This window comes from Labrus mixtus, chromosome 17, assembly GCF_963584025.1.
Source record: "Labrus mixtus chromosome 17, fLabMix1.1, whole genome shotgun sequence".
NCBI lineage: Eukaryota > Metazoa > Chordata > Actinopteri > Labriformes > Labridae > Labrus > Labrus mixtus.
In genome coordinates this window covers 6016711-6044698 of record NC_083628.1, presented here as the reverse complement: position 1 = coordinate 6044698, position 27988 = coordinate 6016711, and the positions used below count along the sequence as shown (strand labels likewise).

Sequence of the window (27988 nt, the reverse complement as noted above, 5' to 3'; positions counted from 1 at the left end):
CAATTCCACCTTTCATGACAAAACCTCTCTCTCTTGTTATCCAGACTAAAGAGTTCATAAACGCCGATCTGCTGGCCCAGCTGTACTCGTGCGGCGACCAAAACACGCTGATGGAGGAGTCTCAGGAGCAGGCCCAGCACCGTGACGAGATGCTGAGGATGTACCATGCCCTGCGAGAGGCCCTTAATATCATAGGTGACATCAGCACAACCACTGTAACCACGTCCATGCCGCCCCCTGTGGATGACTCCTGGCTGCAGGTGCAGCGCGGCAGCTCTGGAGGAAGGTAAGACTCAACAGACAGCAGAAGAGCAACAGCTGGTGGGCAGAGATGGCTGTGTTTTAAACCTTAAAGTTGCCTTTCGTGAAGGTCAATATAGTGCAACATGAATCTCTAATCTCTTTGCTTACCTGTGCCTTTCCTGTCTTCTCCACCAGGTCTCCAGCCACCAGCCCTACTCCCAACCGCCGAGCTCCTCCGGGACCTCCAGGCCGCCCGGTCTCTCGTGGTCCTCCACCTGGCCCTCCTCCTGCCGGTGGGCCCCCTGTACCCTCTCGCCCAGGGGCTTCTCCAGACCCTTTCAGCGGGCCGCCACCCACTGTACCCTCCCGGCCTAACCGTGGGCCCCCAAGTGTCCCCAGGTGAGTGAACACATGGGCGATATACAAGTGCTTCTTACGGTACGGGGACTTTAAAAATCCAAACCACAGTTTATGATATTTAAAAAAAAGATATCCAGCCTGAAGTGTGGATATTTCTGTTACTAAGGGGGGTGTGAAGACACCTGGATGAGGGGATAAAGGAGGTAAATGGCAGTAGAAGAAAACTGGTTTTGATAGACTAGTTTGAGCGATTCCCTAATAGATTGATAGATCGTGATGTCATTTATACTTTTTTCCTCTTTTCCTATTGGTCTTGGCAAATTTTTTCTTTGCCTATCTGCCACCATTTTAAACTCTCAACATGCTGTCAAGCATCATCAATGATAGCTAACACGTCACTCATTGTCATCGCTTACACCCACCCAACACTCACTGTCCTCTTGTGACTTAACTTAGATATTGTTTTCACCAGAATGAGCAAAGTAGCTCTGTACTAAAAAAAAGACTGGGTTTTCTATTCTCCATTAATATCTTCCTTTTCACCTGTTTTATGTGCTTTACGCTTGCCTGTGTTTGTGCTCTAGCTAACTTCTTTTTATTCCTCAATTCACTGTCAGAGCAGTAGCTTGGAGACTTGGAAGTTGCCGAGCTCAGCCCTCACTGGCGGATATAAGACTTAAAAATCCTCTCAAAGTTCTCAATTACAATCCTCAGAAGTGAATGTTTCGATGTATTTTGATCCATCAAAAGTGAGCGCTGAACCCGTGTAACATTGGCTTTTTTTTCCTGCACTGTAACTGTTGCACTCCTCTTCTCTTTTCCTCCTCTACATCCCTCTTTTCCTCACCACACCTCTGTCCCACACATGACTATTGTTCCTTCTACAGAATCACTATCACTGACCAATGAGGACTAACTTTTCGGGTACGTGGGGTTACTGTCAGTCACCATCGTCATAACCATCATCATCTTTCTCTTCCTTCTTTTTGCGGCATGCCAATTTCTTTTTCTTAATTTTTCATTTCTCCTCAGAGTGCTGCATGGGCAAACACACAACCAGCTCAGAGGATGTGTGTTTGCATCAGTGTTTAAGCCTTCGGGGGGTTGATGCTAATTCACTTCTTTATTCGAGGGGAATCAGTGTATCAGAATGTGTCTGTGTCTCACAAACAAGGATTCAGCTAAACCATTTAAAACTTTATTATGGTGGTTGTGTGAGTGTTACATGTAATGTATGTGAGCCATGTTATTCCAACCATCCCTGAAATGGTCCTGGAGTAACTGATATGGTGTCTGTCAATGTCATTGTTCAGTGGAGCTTAGCGATTGTGAGGCAGTTAACAAACTTTTTCCAGGGAATACATGTTTAGTAAATAAATTGTTTCATTTTGGGGATTATGTTTACTGGCTTTGAGATCTTAAATCTCAGGACTGGTCAACTGAAATGTGTTGCTTCATGCTAAGCTAAGTAAACTGGCTACTTCTTCACATGTACATTTACTTTAATGTTAGCTCAAATTATTTTCTAATGTTCCACCGCTGTCCTTCAGGTTAAACAATTATAAGGTTAACGCTATCGCTTCCTTATTCAAGAAGAGCGGAAAATGCATTTGATGAAGTAAATAAAGGAGTTTTCTTTCTTCAATGTATAACCAACATATTTGATAACTCACAAGCTACCTTGTAAAAAAGCTAAAGTTAGCTCTCAACCACTTCAAGCTAACCTTGCAGATTGACAGTTTTACGCAGTACAATAGGAAAGGCCTAAATTCCTGGCTGACGATAATGCGAGCTAGCAAAGAGCGTTTGTTAGCTAGCAAATCAAGAATTTACCTATCTTATGGTATGTTAGCTAGTTTATGGTAATAAGAGTTAGCTAATAGATGTTAGCCAACAAAAGTAATAGGTTGAATGCCAACGGAGTTTTTTGTGTGTGGCACTTTTAGGGAAGCAAATACTTAAACCTAAATCTCAGCCTTCAAACCCTGTGAGGTTTGGTGAATATTGTAAATGGTGGTAGCTTATTTCAGTTGTACAGACATAACCCGATAAACATGACCCTAATATTCTCTATATGTATACCTTGACCCAAACATGGGTTTAAGGGTATTTAAGTTTTAACCACAAAGCTCTTACAGTTACACCATTTGATAATTTATAGAGATCATTATGACAGAGGATAATATTTAATCTTTGGTGCATGCCTTTAAGACAACACTGGTACAGAGTTATACTGCCTGTGTTTGGCTTCCACTTCAAACATACATTACCTGCATTTTGGACATGTTAACAAAGGCCAATATCTTTCCGATGTTGGTTGGGTTTCTTTTCATGTGTTAGCTCTTGATAAAGGTTTCTGGGTGAGTGAAGGTACGCAGTTATATTGACATGCGCATGAATTTACACATGGGGAAACTTTAACAACAAAACGTAAGTATAACTCCAAGACCTAAAGTTGAAGAATACAAAAAAAAACCTGTAAAACACATATCCAACATCTTCCAACCTTACCTTTTTTTGCATCTGTTTGTCTCTGTTTATGTGTCTGTGGCAGTCGGAGACCCCCACCTTCTCCAACCCACTAGACCTCTGACCTCCTTCCCTCCCTGCCTGTCGCCCGTCTAATTATCCGAGAGACCATGGACAACAGTGCCACCTTCCTGCCGTCCTCTACCGCACCTGACCTGAGCCGGCTCCCTTCTCTTACCCCCCTTACATTAAGTCACGTCTCTCTCTTTCCCAATCACCCCACTCCCAAGAACCCCTACCTACACACACACACACACACACACACACACACATACACATACACTCACACACTCCTCTGTTTTTGTACAGAGGTGCTGCAGAATACTTGAAACACTCACCTGCATGACTGACACACAAACATGCTGTACCCTCAGAAATTTAAATAAACTCTGTAGAGGATATGAAATCAAAACAAATCTGTGTGTATGCGCACATGTGCATGCACACCTGCTTACTCAATACAAACACATATATTTAAAATGTATATGTATATAATAGTGAATACATGCAGAATATATGTTCCCACTAATTAAGCATGACACTTTGCCTACTCCAGCTTGTCCATTAGGTGTTCTGGGTGCTGACGTACATTTTGTCCCTCAGTTGTTTTCATTATCTTATTCAATTCAGGTTTTCTCCCTGATTTCTGTTTTGCTTTCCATATTTTCATCAAGAAATATTTGAACTAAAAATGTTTTTATTAATCATGTTTTATCATGTTTAAAGGTAGCTACTTTTAGAAAATATATGTATTTTGGGGCATTTTATGCCTTCATTAGATAGACAGGACAGTGGATCGAGTTGGAAATTGAGGAGAGAGAGTGGGGAATGACATGCGGGAAAGGAGCCACAGATTTAGTTTGAACCAGGGCCGTCCACTGCGAGGACTATGGTCTCTGTAAACGGGGACGACGACCTAACCACTAGGCCACTGGCTCCCCTAAGGTGGCTAATTTTGAACTCAAAAATGACATTTAAGGGGAAAAAAATCATAATGTGCGTAACTAATTATTCTGTTCATGTATTTGGGTGACAATTCATTTTTTCCCAATATATAAATATATATATATATTGAGCAGCTAAATGACATTTCCTGTTGTACAAACTTAAGCCTGCTGATTACAGATAGGCCAACACATTTTGCTTGTAGCACGTAAGACAACAAGATTATATATTTGTGAGGTCATTCTTTGGGGTTTTCTCTTCTTTATGATTGGGGTGGGGGGTTCTCCTTCATGTAAGGTGTTCTTTTATTTTTCACAAATTTTACTCTTTTGCTCCTGAAAGCTCTTTTCCAGCCCCTCTTAAATCCCCACATTCCCCCTCTCATCTCCTTCCTTTAAATTGTTTTGGTGCAACATCACCCATTCACTATGAATCTAAATCTAGACCTACATGGCCAGGACAGGCCAGGGCTGCTGCTCCTCTGCTTTTCTTGTCTTTTCCTTCTCCTCCTTATCTTTCTTTTTAATTGTCTTTAAAAGTTCAAATATTTCATAACTTTCTGTTCTTTCTGCAACTGAATCATTTTGAGCGGAGAGCCACGTGTTCAAATAATCTCACACAACCACCTCTAAAAATCGCTGCTGTCTGTGTTTCTGCAGAACCTATGCAACAACTGTTTCCCAATATTATTTTGGCTGAAAGAGGCGCCTCCCATGACACTTTTTCCCCTCTCTTCTTCGCATTAAAAAAGCTGTTGCGGGGTCATATCAAGGCTGGATTGAGATAGAAAGTGCAATATATAGAATCGCAGCAGTAACACAGGAATAAGGTTATAGCCTATTGTAAGATGAGAGGAAGGAAAGCTGTGGCCTGGGTCGCACCCCGAGACTGTTAGATCACTCTTCATAAGCCCTTTTATTCAGAGGGAATGAGGTCCCCAATGGGAAAGGTTTTAGGTGTTTGGAGTGGGTTTCTTAGTCAGCTTCAACAACATTATCCTAGTAAGGAGACATTTATTTTCCTTTGAAGAAACGCTCTGGTCAGAAACCTCAAATGTTGTTTTAATGTCACAGTACTGTTCTTCCAGGTTGCAAAAACTCTAAATGAAAGCGAATCTGACCAATCCTGATCTCTAAGCAATCGTAAAGACGCTGAATAGTGATATCCTAGAGCCGCTACTGCTTAACAACAAGTAAAGTTAGCATTCAGTTGGCTATGTCCTTGCTAACATTGCCAGCTTGCTATCATATTATGTCACCATCAAACGTGGATGTTCAATAGGATAATTTATGCTAGCTTAGAACATTCATGTTAGCTAATAATGAGACTTTTATCTTAGAGGAAAAATGTTAGCAAGGAAACATGAATGTCAGCTTAAATAGTAAAACGTCAGCAATGAAAGTGGACGTTAGCTTGACACGCTCATGTTAGATGGGAATGTGATTTTTAAGCAAAGAAGGATTATTATTATTAATAATAATGTTAGAATGTTAGCTAGCAGTAAAGGTTAGCTTCACAGTGAATGATGTCTTGGAAATGTTGACTGCTAAAGTTTAGCTAATTATTATTATAATAAAGACTGTTAACTTCAAATACAGACCATTGTCCCTCAAGATTTTACCCTTTAAATTGCTCATTAAGTTGATGATCTATCGACATTTTTTAGCATACACTTTGTAAGACGTTCAACCTGGAACACAGAAGTAGGCTATGACATTATGACAGCGTTTCAGCTTCCGCCCCTTGTCAGAAGAAAATGGCCGCTGTGTGAATATGCATTAAATCTTCTGATTGGAAATCGTTTATCATGCTGCTCTGCCATTTATTTTGTTTGTTTTGTTTCCCCCTCCCCTCTTTTTTCACCCTTTTCTTTCTTCTCTCAGTGGTCATGGGGGTGAGTGAGAACATGAAAACAGCCACAGTCTATGCATAAAATGATCAATCGCTCCTCCCGTCTCCACCTCATGGCGTTGTTGAGCACCTGTGATCTGAACCCATCTTTCACTACCTGTTTTGCCACTGAAATTCTTCTGTCAGTGTGATGTGTTGTATTTTGACCGTCCACAAAAACAAACCAACCCACCAGCCTCAAAAACCCATATCTACTCTGAACTGCAAGTGATGTCATTCTAGTCATAAAAAAACACCTGAAACACTTTCCTAGTTATTCTTAGTACAACTCCAAAGCATATTCTATTTATTATTTATCAGTCATTATTTAAAGTTTATAATGGACATATCTTAATGTGTTATTATGTATATGTGTGGTGCATCTTCTTGGACTTCCACTGTTTAGAATCTTTAGTCCACAATGTATGAAATATCTTAATATTTAAATTATTACGAATAAATGAGTATGTGTATAAGGGAATAATATTTGGAAAACTTGTATAAAACATGTATTGCAGTGAAATTGATGGATGTTGGCAGTTTGTTTGATACTTTAGCTTGTAGCAGAGGGTGTTTTTGTTTGTTTTGTTTTTCTTGTCTCTCCCTCAGGGAGCGACAGAGTGAATGTGTGAACTCCTGCAGCCAACAGGTCCTGCATCTTGTTCAAACTGCTGCGGATGAAATGATGACTTTACCCTGCAGGACTGCCGTGCTTTGTGAACACATTAAAAATTCAGTGTACTGAATGATGCTTCTTCTTTCTTTACTGACAAATAATATTAACCGAGGAGCTGAACTGGATCTGTTGAGGGAGGCGATCACCAAAGCTAGAAGGTTTTTGGAGGAACAAATAAACAAAACTTGAGCAGATTGCAAAACAATGAAGGACTTTTTTAAATTCTCTGAACAAGTTTGATTATTGTTAAAGCTTTGCAAAACTATGAATCAGTTCCTCTTGTGTCTAAAATATATTTAAGTTTCCAGCAGAACTTTAAAGTACAAAACAAATGGATGACCAAACAATCAGTAAACAGCTCCGTAAAGATTTCTCTTTCAAGATTAGACAAATTAATGATATCAGTGAATTATGAGCAAAGCTCTTATCAGCTATGCATCCATTCATAGTAAATGCTTTGAATGTAAACGTCCCTTTCTTGTCCTAAAGCTGTGATAATAGGGAGAATTAAACACAATTTTATAATGGTTTATGCATGAAATGAATGTTGTTTTTCCTTCATGAATTCTTTACATGCGGAAATGCATCAAAAAGAAGTCGAGACACAAAGTGTGTTAAAGTTGCTCAATCAGCTTTATTCAGGAGAAGGGGAGAAAATATTACTCAAGGAAGAAAAACAAATCAGTAAGCTTCTGTCAGAAGCAGCCCTTCAACAAATCAGTCTTTTTTTTTTTTAGATCCTTCATTTCCATCCAAAGTAATTTCTATTATACATTAAAACTGATTAGTCGAGATACTAACTTATCCAAATAAATAGAATATTTTCTCTTTGCTTTTCTTAGTCAATCTTTGTAATAAATCACAACCATCCAACCGCCAACGCCCCCACTCTGAACTAACAGGCATACAAACACTTCTCACTGCCAGCAAACATGGCAGAGCAGCTTCCCCCCCCCACACACACCACCAGGCATAATGAATATACAATATGTTACACAGTTACAGTATATACACCACCTCCTTTACAGTAAAGACAATAGATGATTTCACGTCGCTATTTCTTTGAATCACACATTAGATTTTCAACAGTGAATTAAAAAGAATGGGAAGTCATTTTATCCACGTCTGTTAATTTGCGAGCCCGGAAATAACACTATAATCTTTCTAATGAATTTTTATCTCTTGGTATACCCACTCCCAAGTACAAAACAAAGGAAAAGTAAGTTTTTGTGGCACACAAAGGAAACCAAAAAGTGTAAGAATGCTATGAGGAGAGGAATTTTTAAATGAAGAATGGCTGCCAACACAACACTTACACCAAAGCGCTGTTGTTAAGGTCAGATGCAGAGCATCAGCTACAGACCGTATGGCCTTCACAATAAATCTTCAATACATTTTGGTTTGAATAATATGCCTCAAATGCACTAATGCTTTCTGTACTGCTCACTACTCACTTTTTAAGTGACCAAATGTCATGTGTGCAATTAAATAAAGTGTCTTCTACCTCTAAGTAAATACAACAGATCTTAAAAGACATCCAAATGAGAGGGTAAAAATACCCTCAAAAAGTAGCAAAAAGCAATGAGACTCGTGTATCATGGCATATTAAACTCATAGAGACTCGTGCTATGATTTGATCTTAAATTGTGAAAAGAATTGCTGTGATATTGCAGCTCTCTGAAATTAGTGGAAAGAGAAATAGATATTAAATGGGAATCAGTTCTAGCTGATTTAATGCCCAGAGAAGAATAAGTTACATGTTTTTGTTTTATAAAATATGAACCAATGACTGGTTTTGTTTTTCCAGTTCTGATAAAGAGTTGTTCATTTTCTCAAATTGGGATTGGTCCCTCACTTTCAGGAATCATTTTACAAATTCTTAATGCAAGCAATCTCATTTAGTCTACTTATATTTACAAACCTTCCTCATCCATCCTCAAAGTGCAACACTGCACAAACACACAAGCCAACACACTTTCAATTCACTTGCTTTCGGGTTGGAAACCTCCGCCTCACAGAGGGGCTTCATAGGGTTCCTCTTCTCCTCCACAGACGTTAAGAAGAGGCTCTGTGGTAGAAAACGTCTCTCTCTAACCGTCAGAATGAGAAGCTTTGTACAGATTTAGTGCAATCATACTTATATAATCTGATAGAACTCTACAAAAAAATTTTTTACAACAGATGCAACTTCGGCTGAAGTGGGGGGGGGGGTCGCTGTTTGGATCAAACATCAAATACATGCTCACACATTCCAGTTGTAAAGGATGTGCATTAATTCATCTTTGATATGTGGAAATGCAAGAAAACGTAACAGAAAAGAACGGCCTTTTATTTTTAGTGTTGACTTCATAGGAATCTTTAAAGAACCCATGAAGTAGACGATGGAGCTCCAGTTTGATAAAAGGCCAACGAATACGTCCTGATCACAGAAAATATTAGAAGGAAGAAAAAAGAATTGAAGTAGAGAGACAGAGATCTTAACACTAAACTCCCAGTAACTTCCTCATGTCCCTGTGCCATGGTATCGATAACACAAGTGACATAAAGATAAAGTACAATTTGAAGGAACAATAATGTGTAAAGCAGCCCCAAGCTCACACTCAAAGCTCTAATATGTATCCATATTATACTGTGAACAAGAGAACACCTTGATGATCCAGATCAGAAAGTGTTCATGGGGTCTTCAGATTGCATCTATCCCCCTCAATGACTTAGAAACCACCTTTTTGTAACAGCGGTGAATTCTCTGACAGGATGTGTGACGACATGGCAACACAAAAGTTTCACATATATTAACACTTTGCACTTTACAAACATGACTTCCTTTCAGTGTCCAGAGGAAAAAGATAACTGAGACAAAAAAAGTTGGTTTAAGAAAAGAAACCAATCCGTCCCACCTGCCTCCGTCTTCCTGAATACTATCATGTGACCAGCGAGCTCTCGACTTTCAAACAGAACAGCGCATGCTAGTGTGTGCACTGACTTTCTTTACTGACTTTCTTTTACACCTCTTCCACTCTTTCAATGTTTCCCCATCATCACCTTTCCCTCCCTCACATTTCACACAACCCCACACGTAAATAAACACGTTATTACATTCAATCTTGATGCTCATTTTTTTTTTGGCATTTCTACAGTGAATTGTGTTAAAACTGAGATTTGTACTACATTAAATGTGCACATCAATAGGCTGCTTATTTTTTTTTTTTACAGCTGTTTAAGTACTTTATCAGCGAGGGGTTGGCATATACGCCCCCTTTATTGCACTTATGTGTAAGATGGGAGGCGAGAGGGGGATGGGAATAAAGAATTGTGGTAAGGAGAATAATCAGATTGCCTTAAGGAATACTGATTATCACTTCTCTGGAAAGAGCATTATAGGAAGAAAAAAAAAACAGGAAACTCTCTATCCAAGAATGCACACTCCAGTGCCAACACACAGAACAGAGAGGGGGCTTTTCAATTCAATCGGGTTAAAGTGATTCACATTCCTGTGACGACTTCTGAAGGTGGTCAAAGTTCTTTAAGTGTTTGTGACTGTGATAAATAAGATAGGAACGGTTGTGTCTTATTTTCTTCAGATCCAATATGGTTCTCTCACACGCGAGCATAAAGCTTCTGTCGCACACACCCACACACACCTCACACCACCAGGATCCTGACTTCGTCCTGTTCGTCCGGCCGGTAGAAGAAGGGGATGCATGGGTTCTCTCCGAGGAAGGGGGGCGATCTTGGCGCCCTCTGGGGGTTCTGGATCTCTTGGAGCAGCTGCATGATCTGCTGGGCTGTGCCGTCCTCTTTGGGCACCATGGGCTTGGAGTCAGTCTGGGCTGATCCAGAGGAAAGCGTGTGTGCTGAGGAGGCTTCCTCGCCGGTGGCGGGCTCCGACAGAGGGATGACCTCCATGGCTTCTGCTGCAGAGAAAGAGAGGAGGAGCAGTGTGTCTCTATTATTGAATATTAATAAAGAGCTGTCGTGGATTTTTCTGTGATTAAATAAAGATCTCAAGTTAAAGATTTGTCTTTGTGTATTTAATTGCTTGAGTATAAAGGGTTTCTTTTGCAAAAAGGGGGAAACTCATACAGGAGTGACAATCAGCACAAATGCACAGCAGAATCGCGCTCGGGAGCGGTTACATCAAGACATTTACCGTAAAATCCGGTGTAGAAGTCGCACCGGTGTATAAGACGCAGCCAACTTTTAAGATGAAAAAATGGGTATTAAAAGTGCGTCTTATACACCGGATTTTACGGTATACCAGACTTCGCAAAGCAGGGCACTCTCATTGGTTGACTCATGACAGGTGTGGCACTCTCATTGGTTGACTCATGACAGGTGTGGCACTCTCACTGGTTGACTCATGACATGTTTTCAGATTTCAGATAAGGTGACAGTTATGTTTGTGTGCTGTTCAAAGAGATAAGGTGACAGTTTATGCGAACAGGGTGTCGTACAAGCCAGACGTGTCACCTACGCTTCAGCACTATTCCACTGTGTAAGCAGAAATTCATATGTGTTAAATGCATAAGCAAGAACAGATATTTTTCCATTACAGAGTGCTTTTAAGACTCATTATACGAATAACAATAGAACATTTACATGGACTTCAACCTTTTGACTGCTGACTTTTATCTAAAAAAGTCACTGGGATGAAGCTATTTGAGTGACTTTAACCCTTTTCACAATCTCCTGAAAAACTCCGGCGATTTCCAGGAGGAGCTGTATGTGTGAACGCAACAGCCGAATTTTTTACTCCGATATTACCCGGAGTTTATCCGGCCAGACCCCTAGTATTTTTTATGCAGATAATCCGGAGGAGCTGATGTGAGAATGCAGCAGGATATTCTCCGGAGATTTCAATTTCAGCCAATGAAAAGAGACTGACGTTTATATACAGTGACCGGCTAAAGTGTCTGCACGCGAACACTACGATTTCTGTTCGTCAGTATGTTGTTCTCCACTCTTTTGTGGATGTTGTCATTCCATTGGATTACACATAGCATTGATATAAAGGCAAATATTTTCATTATAACGTTGTGTAGCGGACTCTGTTGCTTCGGCCGCTACTTCCGCGTTGTTTATTTACGCCACGCCTTACATCGGGAAATCCCCCCGCGCCCCCCCTCCCCTCTGACAGGGAAAGTCCCCCGCTGTGAGGAGCATATGTGAACGGCTAGTTCAGGAGAATCTTGGGAGAAGTTCTCCTGTAAATATCTAGATATTATCCGGAGTGCATATGTGAAAACGGCTTTTGACTGATTTGATTTACCATTGAGCCATGATAGCTTTTACATAAAAAAAAAGGCACATACATTTCCCCAGCAAAAACCCAGCATAACTACAAGTGGACCATCATTCGACAACAATATGTGTTAAATTCTTTACATTAGTAAATGATCTATAAAGGGCATTGCAACTGTGCCTACCTGCTCCATCGACAGCATTAAACTCTGTGTGTGTGTGTGCTTGATGCTCTGGGTGTGTGTGATCCTCCCCAACAGGTAGCAGGTCAGGGTTCACTGTTCCTGCGCCCGACACAGCTCCAGTGTAGCGGCTGTACCAGTCGTTCCTCTCAGCCACCAGCCTCATCACCAGGTCCTGCAGCTCTGCCAGCTTCGCCTGATGGACGGAACAGAAAATGGAGTAAAGGACGGAGAAGTAGGAAGGAAAATAAACATGCATCAAGAACAACATATAAGGCTTTATTGTTATTTTAAAAGAAAAGGTTGCTTTGCAGTACCTTCATCTCCTCCTTGTCCTGGGCCAGCATGCTGATGTACTGTTCCTTCTCTTGGTGTTTCTGCTTCATGATGGCACGCTGACTCTGGTACAGGGCAATATACTCTCCTAGAATGCAAAGCGACAACAGAGTAGAAGAAATTATTTAGGTGGAGAAGCGCTTTTCTGTCTTTATGATATTTTATGAAAAAAATGTGTTTTTAACAACAACAAAAAAAGAGCCTGGTGCCTCACCTATAGTGTCAGTCTCTCCAGACAGCTGGATGCAGCGGTGCTCCAGCTCCTCCACCCTCTCCTTCAGGTCAGCTTTCTCTTGCATTAGGGAGGTGAAGCGTCGCTGAAGCTTCTCCATCGCGGCTTGCAGGGCCTGATGAACTTCCACAGGTACACCTCCATCTGTGAAAAGGACGGCAACGTATACATTTGGTTTATATGATTTATACAACAGATTACCAGAAAACATTTAAAAGTATTATGAGATGCAGTCTTGGCACATTATTTGTCCAACAAAACAAACGATTTAGTCATCCTCACCTGAATGTTCATGGCTGTGTTCACAGTGACTGTGCTGGTCCTGAGTGTGGTCGTGCTCGTGATGATGGTCATGAGCAGGTTCGTGGGTCTGGTGTTGGTGCTGGAGACTGAGGGCCACAGTGGCCTGGTGACGCGCTGCCATGTGGAGTCGGTGCTCTTCCTCCAGTTGCCTCCTGGCCTCGTCCCTGTCCGCCTCCAGCTCAGCCAAAGCTCCTCTTATGAACTCCTCCTGTAGAGAAGCAAACCAAAAAAAAACAATTGAGGGTATTGCCAAACCTTAAATTTGAAATAAAGACAATGGAAAAAGTCCCTTGCATATTAGCGCAAGAACAAGTTGTGGAAGATTATCTATCACTCTTCTCACCATCTCCTTCTGGCTCTCAAAGTCTTCTGGGATAACTATGGAGGAAGACTTCTTTGGGCTCTCTTGTAGGGACTGGCTTTCCACTCCATCGCCTAAGTGACAAATCCAAAAATGATCAGTCTTTCACAGAATCACTTTCCCATTTTCTCAAGCGATTGTCTTTTTTTTTGGCACTTAATTTTAAAGGGAGGGCGGAACCCATTGAAATGTAACATGGAGAAGCTCTGACAATTACAGAAAAACAAGGGAAAAAAAAAAAAAGTACCTTGGTCTCTGGGTGACGGGCTAAGACCTGAACTGTTGAGCAGCTCATTCACCTCAGCCTTCAGCTGCTCATTGTCTCTGACCAACAGCTCTAAATGCTCCTGTAGGGGGAGACAGAGTCGTTCAAAACACGCTTTAACAAATACTTTGAGTGTTTGATGGTGCTCCTGGGATAAGGAAGGTGAAGTGACAGAAAACACAGCTAAATACTAACATACTGTTTAATGGACTGACTCCAGACCCTTAACAGAGGTCTTGAAGAATGTAAGTGCATGATGTTAACTGCCTTCCTTTAAACCATCACAACTGACCTGATTGAAGTATTAGAGTATCATTCATCAATCCGTGGTCTTGTACACACCTGTGCTTGTTTCAGCTGATTGTGGCTGATCTCCAGTTGCACGCGGCCGTGACTTTCATCGTGCTGCAGCCGGTCCATGAGCTGGACCTGCTGCAGATAATGATGGTTGAGCTGTTCCCGCTCAGAGGCCAGGGTCTGGTAGCCCGCACAGTACTGCTGAAGGTGGGCTGCTACCTGGTCTCTCTGCTCCAGCAGACCCTGAGCCTCCTTAGATTTCAGTTCCAGCTGAAGAAACAGAGAGGAGGATTAATACAAATGAGAAGACAAACCCTGGACATAAGACGCCCATTCCCCTTTCTAAGTCGTATTTTTGGAAAAAGACTTTGTGAAGACCAAAACCTGTGTTTATAAAGAAAAAAAATCCATCCATCCGTTATCGCTTTTTCATACGGCTTTTCCCACTCGGGGTCGTGCAGGATTGGACCTTTTAGATAAAATGCTCTTTCCAATATCTTGAGAATTTAATTATCACATTTCTATTCAATAAATTAATTATTCAGTCATTTTGAACAGACTTAACAATGACTGATTTCTCACCCTTCTTGCGCTCTGTGACAAATGTTGCCATTTCAAATAATACAGATGTTTGGTCAGTGTTACCTGTCCAATCCAGGGGGTATGCATGTTCTTTTCTTGAAAATAATCACATAGCACTGAAAAGGCATGTACCTTTGTCCCGTTTTTCAGTAACATATTCACTCCTGTTAATCTCTTTACGGACCACAGTAAGAATTCTTCTGACTGTTAGCGCGTTTAAGACAGAGATTGTGTGCCCAAAAAGACCAAGACGTTACGCTCTGTGACATCATATTTCTTGGCTGCTTGACAGATATTTAATGAGTCTGCTGCATTGAAAACCATTATCTGAAAAATTGGCATCATATCCCCACATCAGTTGTCGGTTGACTTGACCTACTTTTGCACCACTTTGTTCTGGACTTTCACTGCGTCTCACCCCTGTTACTCTAATTGTGAGTGATGGCTGGCCTTAGCCATGAGCAGAACACTCTCTATACCTGTAAGTGGCTCAGTCTATTATTGTGAACACATATTGGCATTTCAGATGTGTTTCAAGGATAAAATCTCTGTCCTAAATTTGGAACAATACGGTATAATTCATTGCTCTAGGACTCAACATATCATAGTGAACAAACAACAGATTCCATAACTTTTAAATCTATCAGCAGATCTCTAATTGTGCTTGTCAAGAGAGAGTATGAGACCGTACCTGTTCCTTGATGTTGTGTAGATTTTCTTGCAGTTCACCCATCCTGCGAGCGAGCTCTTTTTTCACATGTTGCTCTGACTGGATGGCGGTGGTCAGCTCCATGTTCTCATTGGTCTGTAGCGATGAAAAATTAACAGGCATTTAGTCTCCCTGCCCTTGAGGTTACACTTCTTATGACTGTACTTTCCTAATTTGTGGAAACTCGGTCAACTTATTCTTACAGACACATAATTGAAAAACTTAGTAAAATAAGAAAAAATAAATGGAAATTAAAAAGAGCAAATAAATGCATCTGATGAAGAGTAGCAGGATGCACACAGAGTAAAATACAGATATAATCCTTGTAAATTATATCAACATACAACAGAAATATAAATGACGTTTCTTTATAAATGTGTCATTAAATAAAAGAACAGATTGAGAGCTAGATTTTCATCCTTACCAGTTTGACGAAGCCGTTCTGTAGCTCAGCCAGCTGGTCCTTCAGAGTGCGGTTCTGGGTGAGGGCACGGCTAATCGTAGCCTTGTCTGACTGAACGTCCTCTAACATGCGCCGGCGGTCATCCGACTCCTGGACCTGGCTCTCCACCTGCCGCTCCATCTCCCCGAGACGCGTCTCCTGCTCTGCACACAGCCGGCTCAGCTGCTGGTTATCTCGAAGCTGCAGGAAACATCACATCACAGAGGCTGGTTATAGAAGCTACAAACCAGAGGGAACCAGCGGTCTTTGAACAACTGTCTTTTGATTAATTGGTGTTACTTTTAAATCACAAGGGATAATGACCATTCAGCTATTTGTTACAATTCAAGGTAACACTAAGTTTATAATGAGTGATCAAGCATGTATACCTGTGCCTGGAACTGTGCACTTAAAGCGTCTTTCTCCTGTTGTAGAGTACTGAGGGCCTCCTGCAGAGCCACTTCACTCTCTGATGGCCCTGAGGACTGAGGCGCTGCTTCTTTCTGAGAGTGTCTCTCCTGGGACAACAACGCTGGAGAAGAAGCAGAAGGATGATACATTTCCAAATGTTCTGACAATGAGGATTTACTATGGAGGAAAAAAAGACTCAAGCACAGTGAGTGCCTGACAGCCTTTAAAGGATTTCATTTGGTCAGATATTAAAACAATATTCAGCATATCAGTCAATGTGCAGCAGGATTCTTTACTTGGTCCAAGAATCACCTTAAGATTGTGTTTATTGCCAGGACACATGACAAGCCAAGTATGTGCACCCTCCTATGGTCAGGCTTATTTACAAAAGGTGGAATGAGCCGCAACAAAGCCATTAAAAGAGGTTGCACTCGATTAAAGCAATCTAAACCTCTTACCTGTAGCATGTTTAAGCTCTGTGATGCTGGCCTCCAGTTCTTGGACTCTGCTGATATTTCTGTCCCTCTCCTCTGCAACCAGAGACACCTGCACACACACACAAATTATACAGATCCATTATTAATTGTATTGAAGCTGTGTGTATACGTTATATGTTAATGTAATTCTATTATGTACCTGTGTTAGCAGCTGTTCGGTTTTGTCCTTCCAAATTCGGCCCTCCTCCTGGATCTGCCCGGCATAGACATCCCTCTCCGTCTGCAGCTGAGCTATCGACTCCATCAGCTACAACATAAAAACATTAGAGGCAAGGTTTCTGGTCATTAGAGATTTACATGAGTCTTCTCCTATCTTTGCATATCAAATGATCAAAGGTGGAAAGATGGAAATGAAAAGTATGATGGGTAGATGACATCTCCTAATTTATCTGATTCAAAGCTAAATGGGACAGTACCTCAGACTCATGCATTATACATTCTTTAGAATAAATGGTGGTCTAAAAAATGGACGATGGTGGGTCTGCATCATCTGTCAAATTAATTTCCATGTCTCTTATGGCTGTATATGTTTTGCAATACCATCATGTACAGATCATGTGTAATATTGGCTTTGCGTTTGTGTTTTTCATTGTTATGTGCCTCTGTTTATATGTGGATTGTATGTGGTAGTAAATAGTATTGAACTGTATCATATCTGTTTAAACCTGAGAATACTGTAAAGCTGCAGGAAAAAATAATAAATATTATGTGCCAAATTAAAACAGACCTGGTGATTGTGTGCCTCTAGCTGCTGCTTCTCTTCCGCAAGTAACTGGACCTGCTGGCTGGCACTGGAGGGATCTGACTGATTGGTGCACTGGAAAGATAATAAAAAGGACAAACATTAGAATGAAATGTGATTAATACATGAACATGCTTGCATTGTTTGAAAAGACTCGGGGCTCTGGGTTGAAACGAATCCAATGCAGTGGCTTTCCTCATAGATTGGCTGTTAAGCTGATCCACCACTGCCAATTATTGATAAGATTAAGGTGAGTGTCCTTACGCACCTGTTGCAACATGAGGTCAGCCATTTCGAGCCTCTTTTGAAGCTCTTCAAGCTCCAGCCTCATCGCTACGTTCTCCTCAGACCTCAGCTTTAACTGCTCTGAAAGCTCGGAGCTCTGCTGCTTTGACTCCTCACTCAAATTGCTGCAAACAGACAAAAATACAAAGAGACTGTTCATCATTTCTAATTGAACAGAATTAAGCTGGACTTAAAAGACTTGCTCATGCCATCAACTGCACTGCATACAATACAATATATTCTAAATACCAATCGGTGATGTCAAAGCAATGTCAGAGACTTCTGCTGTGGAAATGTTATAAAAAACATCTACTTGTGTATGCTAAGTTAAAGTGACTTACCTTAGTCTAAACACCTCTAGCCTCAGACTGTCTCTCTCCTTTTCAAATTCTTTGTTGTGCTGAGGGAGGAAAAAAAAGAAATGTTACACCTAAAAATTGGAACCATGACTGAACCATTTAATAAGTTATATAAATCAAGTCAAGTGAAGAATGACGATATATGCTTTTGTGTTTGACTTTCTATATGTACAAACATTAATGCACATCAAATTTAGCAAGGTTGTCATACATGTTATAAACTGCATTCAGCATTACTCCTTCCTAAGTGAGTTCTGTTTCACAGAGGGAGGGATAACTGCAATGTCCGTTACCTTTTCAAACTGCTTCTGCTGTGTTGATACGGAGGAAAGAGTTCTCTCCAGCTCTGACACTCTCTGCTTTGTTGCCTGCAGACGGTTATTCAATTCCTCTGCCTCCCCTACAAACACACCATGCACACAAACACAAAGAGACACAGACACACACAACTATTAACCACTGTAAGGGTGAGGACCGAGCCAGGAGGAAAAAATGTCTTTCAAATGGATGTGTGTGGTATTGTAGAACACACATGCACACCTGATTTTTGCCGTGCAGCCTGTTGTGTGTATTGTAGTGCTGTTTGGAGCTCTGACTTCTCTGATACCAGTATGCCGATGGTCTGGATGTGAACCTTGAAAGGACAGATTAACAGTAAGTACAGCTTTTAATGAGTCAAAATAACATCATGTTCTTTATTAAAGCAAGGAAGGAAGGTGACAGCATGATCTCTGACATTATATATTGACACATTATATGGCAGTACAAGGTTTTTTTTTTAACCACTTTTACTCTGCAATGACGCATTCTTAAGAACATTTTTATTGACACATTTCTTAAAGTTTTTTTTTAGATGTTTTATGTAAGATAGGTTACCTGTAATTGCTCCCGCATGGCTCCCTGTTCCTTCGAAAATTTCTGTTCAAACTCCTTTCTCTCCTGTGGGAAGAAAAATTCAAATGTTTATGAATGACCAGTAGGGATAAACTCAGTAGACTGGGGAAAAAAAGAGACAATAATGAACCCACAGTTTACCTTTTGAAGCTGATCTGAAAGCCCCTGAGAGTGCTGAACCTGGCAGAGAGGATATATTGTAAAGTTAAGCACAAGATCGACACTTCTTTCATCATCCCAGCAGTGTTTCCATAATTCTAACCATGTTCTAAAACATGACCTAACATGTGGTACAAAGGACTCATCTGCATACCAGACAGGACAGGGATAGCCCAAAACACTGGATTAATCAACCTGCTTTGTAATCTTGTATGTCACAAAGAATGAGTTTATGCGGTTAGTTATCTTAATTGCATGAAAGATCTTTAAAATGAGGCAGCTATCATCTCCTTATGATAGCTCTAAAGTGTGCAAACACATTATTACCTTATGCAGGTGTCATGCTTAAATTAAAATATTTTAGTCAAACTAAGTGAAAGATAAATGACATGACAAACATGCATGACTTTAACTCAATTAATCGTCACTCGAGATCACATGAGAATGCAGACAGATCATGCACTGATGTGATACTTGTGGGATGGCAGAAAATAGGGCTACTTCAAACACACACACACACACAATTAAGCATACAAACACAGCTTCTTACCAGCTGGTCTAGCTTGGTATTGAGCTGAGAGTTTGTTAGGTTGCTGGACTCCAGGGCGGCTGCCAGCTCCTGGTTCTGACTCTATCACGTGCACACATGCATCCGGGAAAGAACAAATAAAAAATAAAAAAGAAGAGAGTGATAAAGTGCAGTGGAAAAAGTCAAACAAGGAATACATGGGAGGAGTGGAAAAAGTGTGTATTATTAACATGGAGGTAAACAATAGCATAGCACCTTCAAAAGTGGCAAAATAATGTGTTTCAAACATGAGAGGAGAATGATGAAAATATAAATATATTTGTTTAACTGGTTAATGAGACCAGTTGAAATGTACTGGAGTCTCCATTATAATCTCCCTAGGTGTTAACTGTCACTCTGCAGAGCCACATATGTCATGGCTACCTTTAAACTGTAATTCCCCTGGTGTAAACATGCTATGGAACTACTTCCGACCCTGATCTCGTATTTAAAAACTAAAACGTCATGTTAGATTTCCATCTTACCTCAAGTTCTCTTTCACTAACCAAAGGTGCACCATCTCCGTTCACATATGCAGAAGATGTCTGAAATGACAAGCACAAACTTTTAGCTTAAATCAAACTAATAGTTGATGCACTTTTAACATAGAAATCAAGTGGTTCACGTCAAGTTCAGAGGTTATGGGCCGCTGTACGTTCTCAACAAAACTTTTTTTTTACCTTTAACCATGTATCTGTAGACGTGAAAAAGAAAATGTATAAATGTGTTATAATCAAAAATGATCATTCTTCATGAGCTTAAATCTGAAATGTGTTGGATTCATAGCAGATGAGCATTCTGTTTAGTCAGCAGTTGTTACACCTGCAATTCTCAAGCAAATACTGTAGGGCAAAAAATAACCTTAAAATAACTCTTCAAGAGTAAAACAGAATACATATCACATGTCTGTATACAATCACCATTAGGATACATGTCTTATTAATCTTAGAATCTTAAAAGACAATATATCTCTCTCTCTCATTTGTTGTTGACTGTGTAAACCAAGTCCAGAGTATATGAAGTACATCAGGCTGGTTCAGTGTACCAGTTGATGCTGCCAGCATACTTAAGGCCATTGGGAACAACTGGCAAATTTGAAAATGCTTCCAGTGCATTCCTGCCAAGAATAGATGCAGCACACCCTCAGTGCACATCAGTGGTGCTGTGTTATTGTAAAAAGCATTACACTGTTTGTCACAGAAGTGTGTGTGAGAGAGAGAGGGACATTATGACAGCAGAGGTTTTTAAGTCGTACCTCAGAGACCAGGCCGTTCAGCTGCTGGGAGAGCTGTCGCAGGCTCTCAGTGGAAGACAATGGTCTGTAGAAAACACACATAAATTATCTATCTTAAACATTCACTTTGTCATTTCCTTTGTTCGGTTGGTTTTCAGTGGCTAAATTAGAAGGATATATGGAAGGAACATTAGAATTCCTTTTTGTACCTATTATATTATAATTGTAGTTCTGTTATGGTAATTGTGGTTCAAATAATTTAAGAATCTTGACAGTCTAAACATATGATGCTTAAACGCAAACTATCATGGAAGCAGATGAAGATGAACTTTATTGTCACAGTGGGACTTCACAGTGCTTTGACGCAGTAACAAAACACCAAAATACACCAAAATACATTCATTCATACATAAAACCTGTGCTCAATAGTCCAAAAACTATTTTTTCCCTTAAAGAACTATATGTATATGTATCCACATACATAAATACGCGTTTTGTGTGTTTCTGTGTTTTATGTTTTCATTAAGACACAAGAAGTGAGAAATCGAGTGACCTACCTGTTTTCTTCTGTTAAACTCTCATTGCCATTGGTATCAGGATAGTCCTGCAGAAAGAGAGTGCAGCCAAAAAGGGGAAGAGACAGTGAGAAAAAGAAAAAAATAGTCTGAATGTTTTAGAAAAAAAATACTTGGGTGATGACAATGCACATTTGCACACATCACATTACACACAAACAGGAATATAAAAACTGATCCTGGAAACTAACGTATAAAGAGAGACACACACCTGCAGGTCAGAGTTGTGACCGGCAGACTCAGAGTTAGTAGCAGTGTTAGGGCTAGCAGTGTTAGATACAGGTGAGACACGATCAGGCTCGGCCGATGGGTCCTCCAGTAGCTGTGGATCTGAGGAGCCCATGACCTCCATGTCAGCAAACGCCTGAGGTGACACATACACAAAGAAACGCACACACTGGTTTAATGCCAAGAATAGGAGCAGTTATGATGACTGAGAGCAGACCAAAATGATGTAGGGAACTACATACAGTTAGAGCTCATGAGCATGAAAAAGTGATAACTGTAATGAATTAGATTGATGATATGATGCAGTCACCTCAATGATATCATTAATTTACACATCCACATGGTGATATCTGCAATGGACATGATAGTGCAATGTCTAAGCAAAGGTAATATTAAAATAAAATTGAAAGATTTAGGTTTATTTCTGAATGCAAGCTCTGTAACTTGAGGTGAGAGCTGAGGCAGGAAAGGGGTTTCCCTGATCCGGATACCCAAAGGGCTTTCTGCAACACTTGCAGATTGAAAGAACTGAAAGAACTGAAGACTGTGATGTGTAAATGCCAACATGTATTTGAACGATTAATATAACTGACTTTAGAGCTAATGTGTGCCAGACATCTGTAATGACCTTCAATTGAATATTTACACGTTTAAGAGTGCAAGCAAAGAAGACACAGAACAACGAAAGGTTGACACAAACATATATTTCTTGTTTCCACGATCCATGCATGCATGATGCACCAAGGCTTATATATATCACAGCCATGCCACAGCTGAGACACATGCAGCTCAATGTGAACAACCTGCGCAGCAAAACTGAACTTCAAAAAATGATAATGAACAGACAACACTTGGATGAACTCAGAGAAATAACTGTGCAACCTCCATTTGTGTTACTCTTACTGATGATTTAGAAAAGCACAACACTAATTTAAGAATTTGCGCTCAATGCTTTCTGCCCCATGTGACGAAAAGAAAAATGCACACTTGACTTAAGGAGGATTTCCGAACGAGAAAGCAAAGTGAAACATTAAATACCACATGAGGAGCAGCTATCTACAGCTGAGGAATGCAGAAACGGAAAAACAGGCAGGAAAGAGAGACAGAGAGAGACAGAGGCTCACCTGACTGTTGCCATAAGGAGGGAGGACTACTCCGTTGCTTTGAGTAAATGCTTTCAAAATACGGTCAAACTACAGGGAAGAAGAAACAAGGGTGGAGGACAAAAGAGGTGTGAAAGGGGAGAGAACAATTTAGACAGTGATGGAGAAGTTTAAGTATAAACAGGCACAGAGAAGCAGCAGCTTCAGGACAAGAAGGAAGAGGTGTGAGCAGGGTGTGTAATGAGGAGAAAAATAGACCAGTATGCTCAGTCCACTAATGACTGAAGTAAGTTTAACTATTATAACCCTGTCAGAATCAACAGAACTGGGGCACAACTACATCTTTCTAAGTGGTGCCGGAGAATCTCTGATTACAAATCCCAAGCTGCTTAAGCTTCGTCAACAATCAGCACCTCAAACTAGTAAATTCACCTAGCTCACATTTCTCCTCGCTCGAATACCATGTGATAAGTCAATAAGTCTTAACTCACCCTCCCATGTTAAGCCAATAGAAACAAACTTTATTAAAGGCTATAGAACACTGTTTGGGTAACAAACGGGCAGAATATGAATCTTTATCACATGAAATATCACCCTGTGTGGCAATTATTGCAAAATGTCTCATCTGCTTTAAACCCTTAAACTGATCCGCATCTCACTAATAGTCCCATTTCAGATTAAACAATTTGACCAAGACTTCTTGGCAAACCAAAATCTTTAGGTAAAAAGTTTTTCAGAACAAACAAAGAGATATGGCAGCACGTTCTCCACCTGTGACGAGCTCAGATTCCTATCAGGCTTAGAAAAATTACTGACCAACACTGTGTGTGGAAAACTGATCTGAGAGTCAGGCCCTGTGTATGAAACTGTGAACAAAAGTCACATGTCCAACTGTGTGTCCCCACTGTCACTCTAATTGCTTACAAGAGCTTTAAAACAGACCAGTAGGACACAGTGTTTTACGTTAAAATGTTATAGTAGTAAGGAACGACAAACAAGCATATTTAAGTGTCATTAGGCTTTAAAATAAATGTTTAGGTCTCAAACTTGTTAATTTTGGACATGATCAAGCATCTGAGAGTGATTCACCACTTCTATTATTATTATTTATTATGAATCAGATGTAAAAATGACAGCCTGGTGAGAATCTGTTTCCTGTGAATATTTCTACATGTTGTCCCTTCAATCAGAGCCAGACAAGTGGCTATTAATAGAGATATGATGGAGAAAGAAGACCGCTGCGAATGAACACTTGCAATATGAGGCATTTCATTTTTCTTCTTCGATATATACTATATAAAAAATGCACACCATAAAATAAGGGTGATGTGGTCTCACCAGTAAGCTAAATTAAAGCTCAGGTTACAACAATAATTTAAAAACATGTTACTTATCATGACAAACGTGTTAAGAATAAAACCTAAAATTCAGTGTTTGCAGGACTGATGGAGCAGACCTGAATCGCTTATGAAGCTATTATTTGGGTGGCAGTAGCTCAGTCTGTAGGGACTTGGGTTGGGAATCGGAGGGTCACCGGTTCAAGTCCCGGCACGGACCAAGTCCGGAAATTGGTCTGGTAGCTGGAGAGGTGCCAGTCCACCTCCTGAGCACTGCCGAGGTGCCCTTGAGCAAGGCCCGCTGTGGGCAGCCCCCTCACTCTGAGACCTCTCCATTAGTGCATGTCCATAGGATCCTGTATGTGCAATGTGTGTATTTCAGCCTATGTTTGTGTAGCATGTTAACTAGACAGAGTGTAAAAACGAATTTCCCCTCACGGGATCAATAAATTATTATTATTATTTGTGTGTGACTAAAATTCTTAAAGCTTTTTAACAATTAAAATAAAGTGTTGCTGCTGTTGTTGCCCTTGGCCACTACAATGTTCAATATATAGCTAGGTGCAAAAAAAATATCTGCAACTTTTTCCCCCATTGATGAACATTATTTTCACCATGACACCAGCTCAGGAGGTGTCAATGCTGCTGCTGCTGCACTGTTTCACCTTTGGATTTCAAAGGATGAGGCGTTTGCTAAATTTGATAGCAATTCGTCAGTAAAATACATCAGCAATGTAAACTTTTCAGGATATAAAAATATATTTTAAGGGGTCACATTAGGTCTGAGAAATCACAAGGCACAAATAGAGGTTGTTATTTGACAAATAAGAGAAGGATGACACGCAGGCAAAATATATGGAGCAAATGGGAGTGACTTACATTAACTGGAGAGTTTCTGTCTGTTGAAGCTGCATCGTGTTGATTCGGTCCTTTCCCTTTCCTCTTCTTCTTGGCCCCTGCACCTCCTCCACCTCCTCCACCCTTGTCTCCTCCCACACTTGCAGGGGAGCTCTTCTGCTGAAACTCCTTCAGCTGAGCAGCACATAAAATAAGGGAACAATACATGCATAAGAAGTACAGAAAGCACTTTGTATCAGACAGATCTATAATTTAGAAGAAGTTAGACTCAATATATCTTAATCACTTAAGAGTGGAACTAAGAGTTGTAAATTCAGATGTGAGATGAAGCAGAGATGAATTGCCTCTTTTCTCTGACAATAGACCAGCTCCACAAAAGATTAAGTTTTAAATGTTGACTGAATATATACCGGTACTGCATGTAACTTCTGGCAACTTGTTATTGTCTGTAACTTAAGCTTGTCTGCTCAATGGCTGACTGTTTAAACCAGGGATGGGCAACTTTGGCCACAGCAAGGGCCACATTTTCGTTTAATTCTCACCGCCAGAGGTCCAAACTGTAGGATACAAAAACGATTAAAGTCGATTATGTCTCAAAATATACCAGTGATCAAATATTATTAAGGACATATTTCTGGTTTTCATGATTTCATGGGCGGATTTTGTCATGTTTTCCAATTAATTGATGCGTAAAAATGGACCTGAGGGGCCACTTTGAGGGTTGGCAATAGCTCAGTCTGTAGAGACTTGGGTTGGGAACCAGAGGGTCGCAGGCTCAAGTCCCGGTGCGGACCAAATATGGAAGTTGGTCTGGTAGCTGGAGAGGTGCCAGATCACCTCCTGAGCACTGCTGAGGTGCCCTTGAGCGAGGCACCAAACCCCCTCCCCACCATCAGCTCAGGAGTGCTCGCTGTGGGCAGCTCCGTCACTCTGGCTTCTCTCCATTAGTGCATGTCCTTAGGATCCTGTTTCTGCATGTGTGTGTTCATGACTTACAGAGTGTAAAAACTGAAATTTCCCCTTGTGGGGATCAATAAGAAGTAAAATCTTAATTTTAAAAATCTTGATGGGGGGGCGCATGTGGCCCCCGGGCCGCCAGTTGCCCAACCCTGGTTTAAACCAAACAAGAGGAAGTTGATATCTTGTGGCAAACTATGATCATCTGTGCGTAGGTAATGCGTTTGTTTTGGCATTTGGCCCGGGACAGCTGCCGTATGGGACCAGGGGAATCCAAATGGGAACTGCCGGATCTCCAATTTCTAAAACATTAAGGATGAATTGCATCTAAAATGTAGTAAGCATGGCCAATGTAGGATAGCAAGGAACGCTGACGAGTCACTTCCTTTAAGCTAACATCTCACAGCTGATAAGGCCATCTTTCTGCCTAACATCCCACCTAGCCGAAGCCCACAGCAGGACAGGACAGAGGGGTGTCAGCTGTCAAAACAAGTCCCCGTCATTCTCTCAAGCTAACTGTGCTACAATGCTACTTCAGGGTTATTTTAAAACATCTGTTTGCTGGCATTGTTTTCAAAGATAATAGAGACGTCCTACAGATGAGGAAGAAAGCTGACGAGTGCTGTATGACATTCCTTACATCCACACACAGCCAACTATTCATTAGTTAGCCAGGTTGCTAACCTCAACTTGCATCAGTTAGCACATCAAGGTCTGCTAACACCATATTTAACGTTACCGAAAAACAACAGGGCAAAGAGGAAAAGCGAAGTTAAACACTGACTTAGTAAACAGCGTGGGATGCTGAAATTGCTTTAATTAACTAAAAAATAGTCCACATAATCTGGGAAAGTTAATGCTATCAATACAGGCCGAGAAGAAGCACCGGTGTATCCTGCGCATTTAAGCCGCCAGAGGAGCATGAGAGACGGCACAAGCGAAAGCGCAGAGGTCGGGCTACGTGTAATGACAACACCCCTGCTCCGCGAAGACATTATAATAAACGAAAGGGAAACCCAATGCAACACAAACTCTCATAGGGTAGAAAGGACCCGTCCTTCCGATGATTTTAAGCCAGGCAAGTTATAAAATACTTTACCTTTTTCTTAGCTGCAGCGAGTTTAATTTGCCTGCTCTGGTCGGCCATACTGCTGCTCTGGTCGACGGACCGAACCACGTCATCAGTTTGCCGTCTGTCGGTGTCCGTGCCGGTAGAGGGCGAAGTCTCGGCCCTATATATATATATATATATATATATATTTATAAATAAATGTATAAATAAATACTGGAATAAATAAATAAAAGAATGAATAAATAAATAAATAAAAGAATGAATGAATGAATAAATAAATAATTAAATGCGTGAATAAATAAATAAAAACTGGTAAATAAATGGGACATAAATAATTAAATGTCTTAAATTTATTTCTACATTTATTTATTTCCACATTTATTTATTTCTACATGTATTTATTTCCACATTTATTTATTTATACTTTTGTCAGGTCTCGTCCTCCATATTAGTTAGGCTACTCTTCGTCTATATTTCATGTTTTTTATGTACTCACTGTTTCATTTTAGCTAATTTGATTCTTGAATTTTAATTCAGGTGCCATTTTAATCTTTAATCTTGATTTCGACAGAACTTAACCCCCCTATGACTTGACTCTACCTTATATAGAATAGAATAGAATAGAATTACTTTATTGATCCCAAACTGGGAAATTGTGGCGTTACAGCAGCAGGTTATCCAACACACAATATGAGTAAAAAACACAATGTTAGCAAATCTAAACATAATATAATATTAAATACAAAGTAAATAAGCACTAAAGATATCAAAACTAAGAATGTGAATATATACAACCAGGATTTAACTAAGCATTACTAGTCTTAAATAGGAAGATTAAATATGGAAGATTGAATGTAAATGTGCAAAAACAGAGTCGTAAATGGTAGTAAATTAAATATGAATATTAAATGTAAATGTGCAAAAACAGAGTCATAAATGGTAGTAAATTAAATATGAAGATTAAATGTAAATGTGCAAAAACAGAGTCATAAATGGTAGTAAATTAAATATGAAGATTAAATGTAAATGTGCAAAAACAGAGTTGTAAATGGTTGTAAATTAAATATGAAAGATTAAATGTAAATGTACAAAAACAGAGTAGTAAATGGACAGTAT

The 27988-nt window shown here is 40.3% G+C and overlaps 2 protein-coding genes across 15 annotated transcripts in view; one reads left to right on the top strand and one right to left on the bottom strand.

Moving 5' to 3' along the window:
- dnm1a (dynamin 1a) overlaps nt 1-6266 on the top strand; it is a 53926-nt gene extending 47660 nt beyond the window's left edge. For 8 of the 11 annotated variants that reach the window (XM_061060943.1, XM_061060941.1, XM_061060933.1 and 5 more), the window contains 3 exons: nt 45-286; nt 439-642; nt 3158-3408. In XM_061060943.1, the coding sequence (XP_060916926.1) occupies nt 45-286; nt 439-642; nt 3158-3188 (477 nt within the window). In that variant the 3' untranslated portion in view covers nt 3189-3408. Of the gene's footprint in view, nt 1-44; nt 287-438; nt 643-1490; nt 1528-3157; nt 3409-5960 lie in introns of those variants that run through there. The other 3 variants (XM_061060939.1, XM_061060934.1, XM_061060938.1) reach the window with 1 other exon arrangement.
- A 991-nt stretch (nt 6267-7257) lies between these two features.
- On the bottom strand, nt 7258-27030 carry golga2 (golgin A2). Of its 4 annotated transcripts, XM_061062097.1 has the most exons (28): nt 26900-27030; nt 24865-25017; nt 22670-22738; nt 21529-21681; nt 21300-21346; nt 20764-20827; nt 19994-20053; nt 19491-19571; nt 18923-18961; nt 18764-18826; nt 18428-18521; nt 18181-18287; nt 17870-17928; nt 17512-17653; nt 17229-17318; nt 16641-16748; nt 16463-16550; nt 15983-16125; nt 15576-15794; nt 15134-15247; nt 13906-14130; nt 13546-13645; nt 13281-13372; nt 12917-13145; nt 12617-12778; nt 12384-12490; nt 12070-12262; nt 7258-10554 (listed from the first exon to the last, which is right to left on the bottom strand). In XM_061062097.1, the coding sequence occupies exons 1-28, from the start codon at nt 26945-26947 to the stop codon at nt 10286-10288; spliced, it is 3318 nt and encodes a 1105-aa protein (XP_060918080.1). In that variant the 5' UTR covers nt 26948-27030; the 3' UTR covers nt 7258-10285. The 4 variants fall into 4 exon arrangements, with proteins under 4 accessions (XP_060918080.1, XP_060918082.1, XP_060918081.1 ...); XM_061062099.1 differs by lacking the exon at nt 21529-21681; XM_061062098.1 differs by lacking the exon at nt 22670-22738.
- Between the last annotated feature and the right edge of the window lie 958 nt (nt 27031-27988).

Bases quoted from the DNA above. Each gene is read 5' to 3' on its own strand.
- golga2 (XM_061062097.1), bottom strand. From the start codon at position 26,947: ATGGCCGACCAGAGCAGGCAAATTAAACTCGCTGCAGCTAAGAAAAAG. The intron at 17,319-17,511 runs GTGCGTAAGGAC...TTATCTTTCCAG, and splicing joins CTGACCTCATGTTGCAACAG to TGCACCAATCAGTCAGATCC. The intron at 13,373-13,545 runs GTACTTTTTTTT...TTTGTCACTTAG, and splicing joins CCCGTCACCCAGAGACCAAG to GCGATGGAGTGGAAAGCCAG.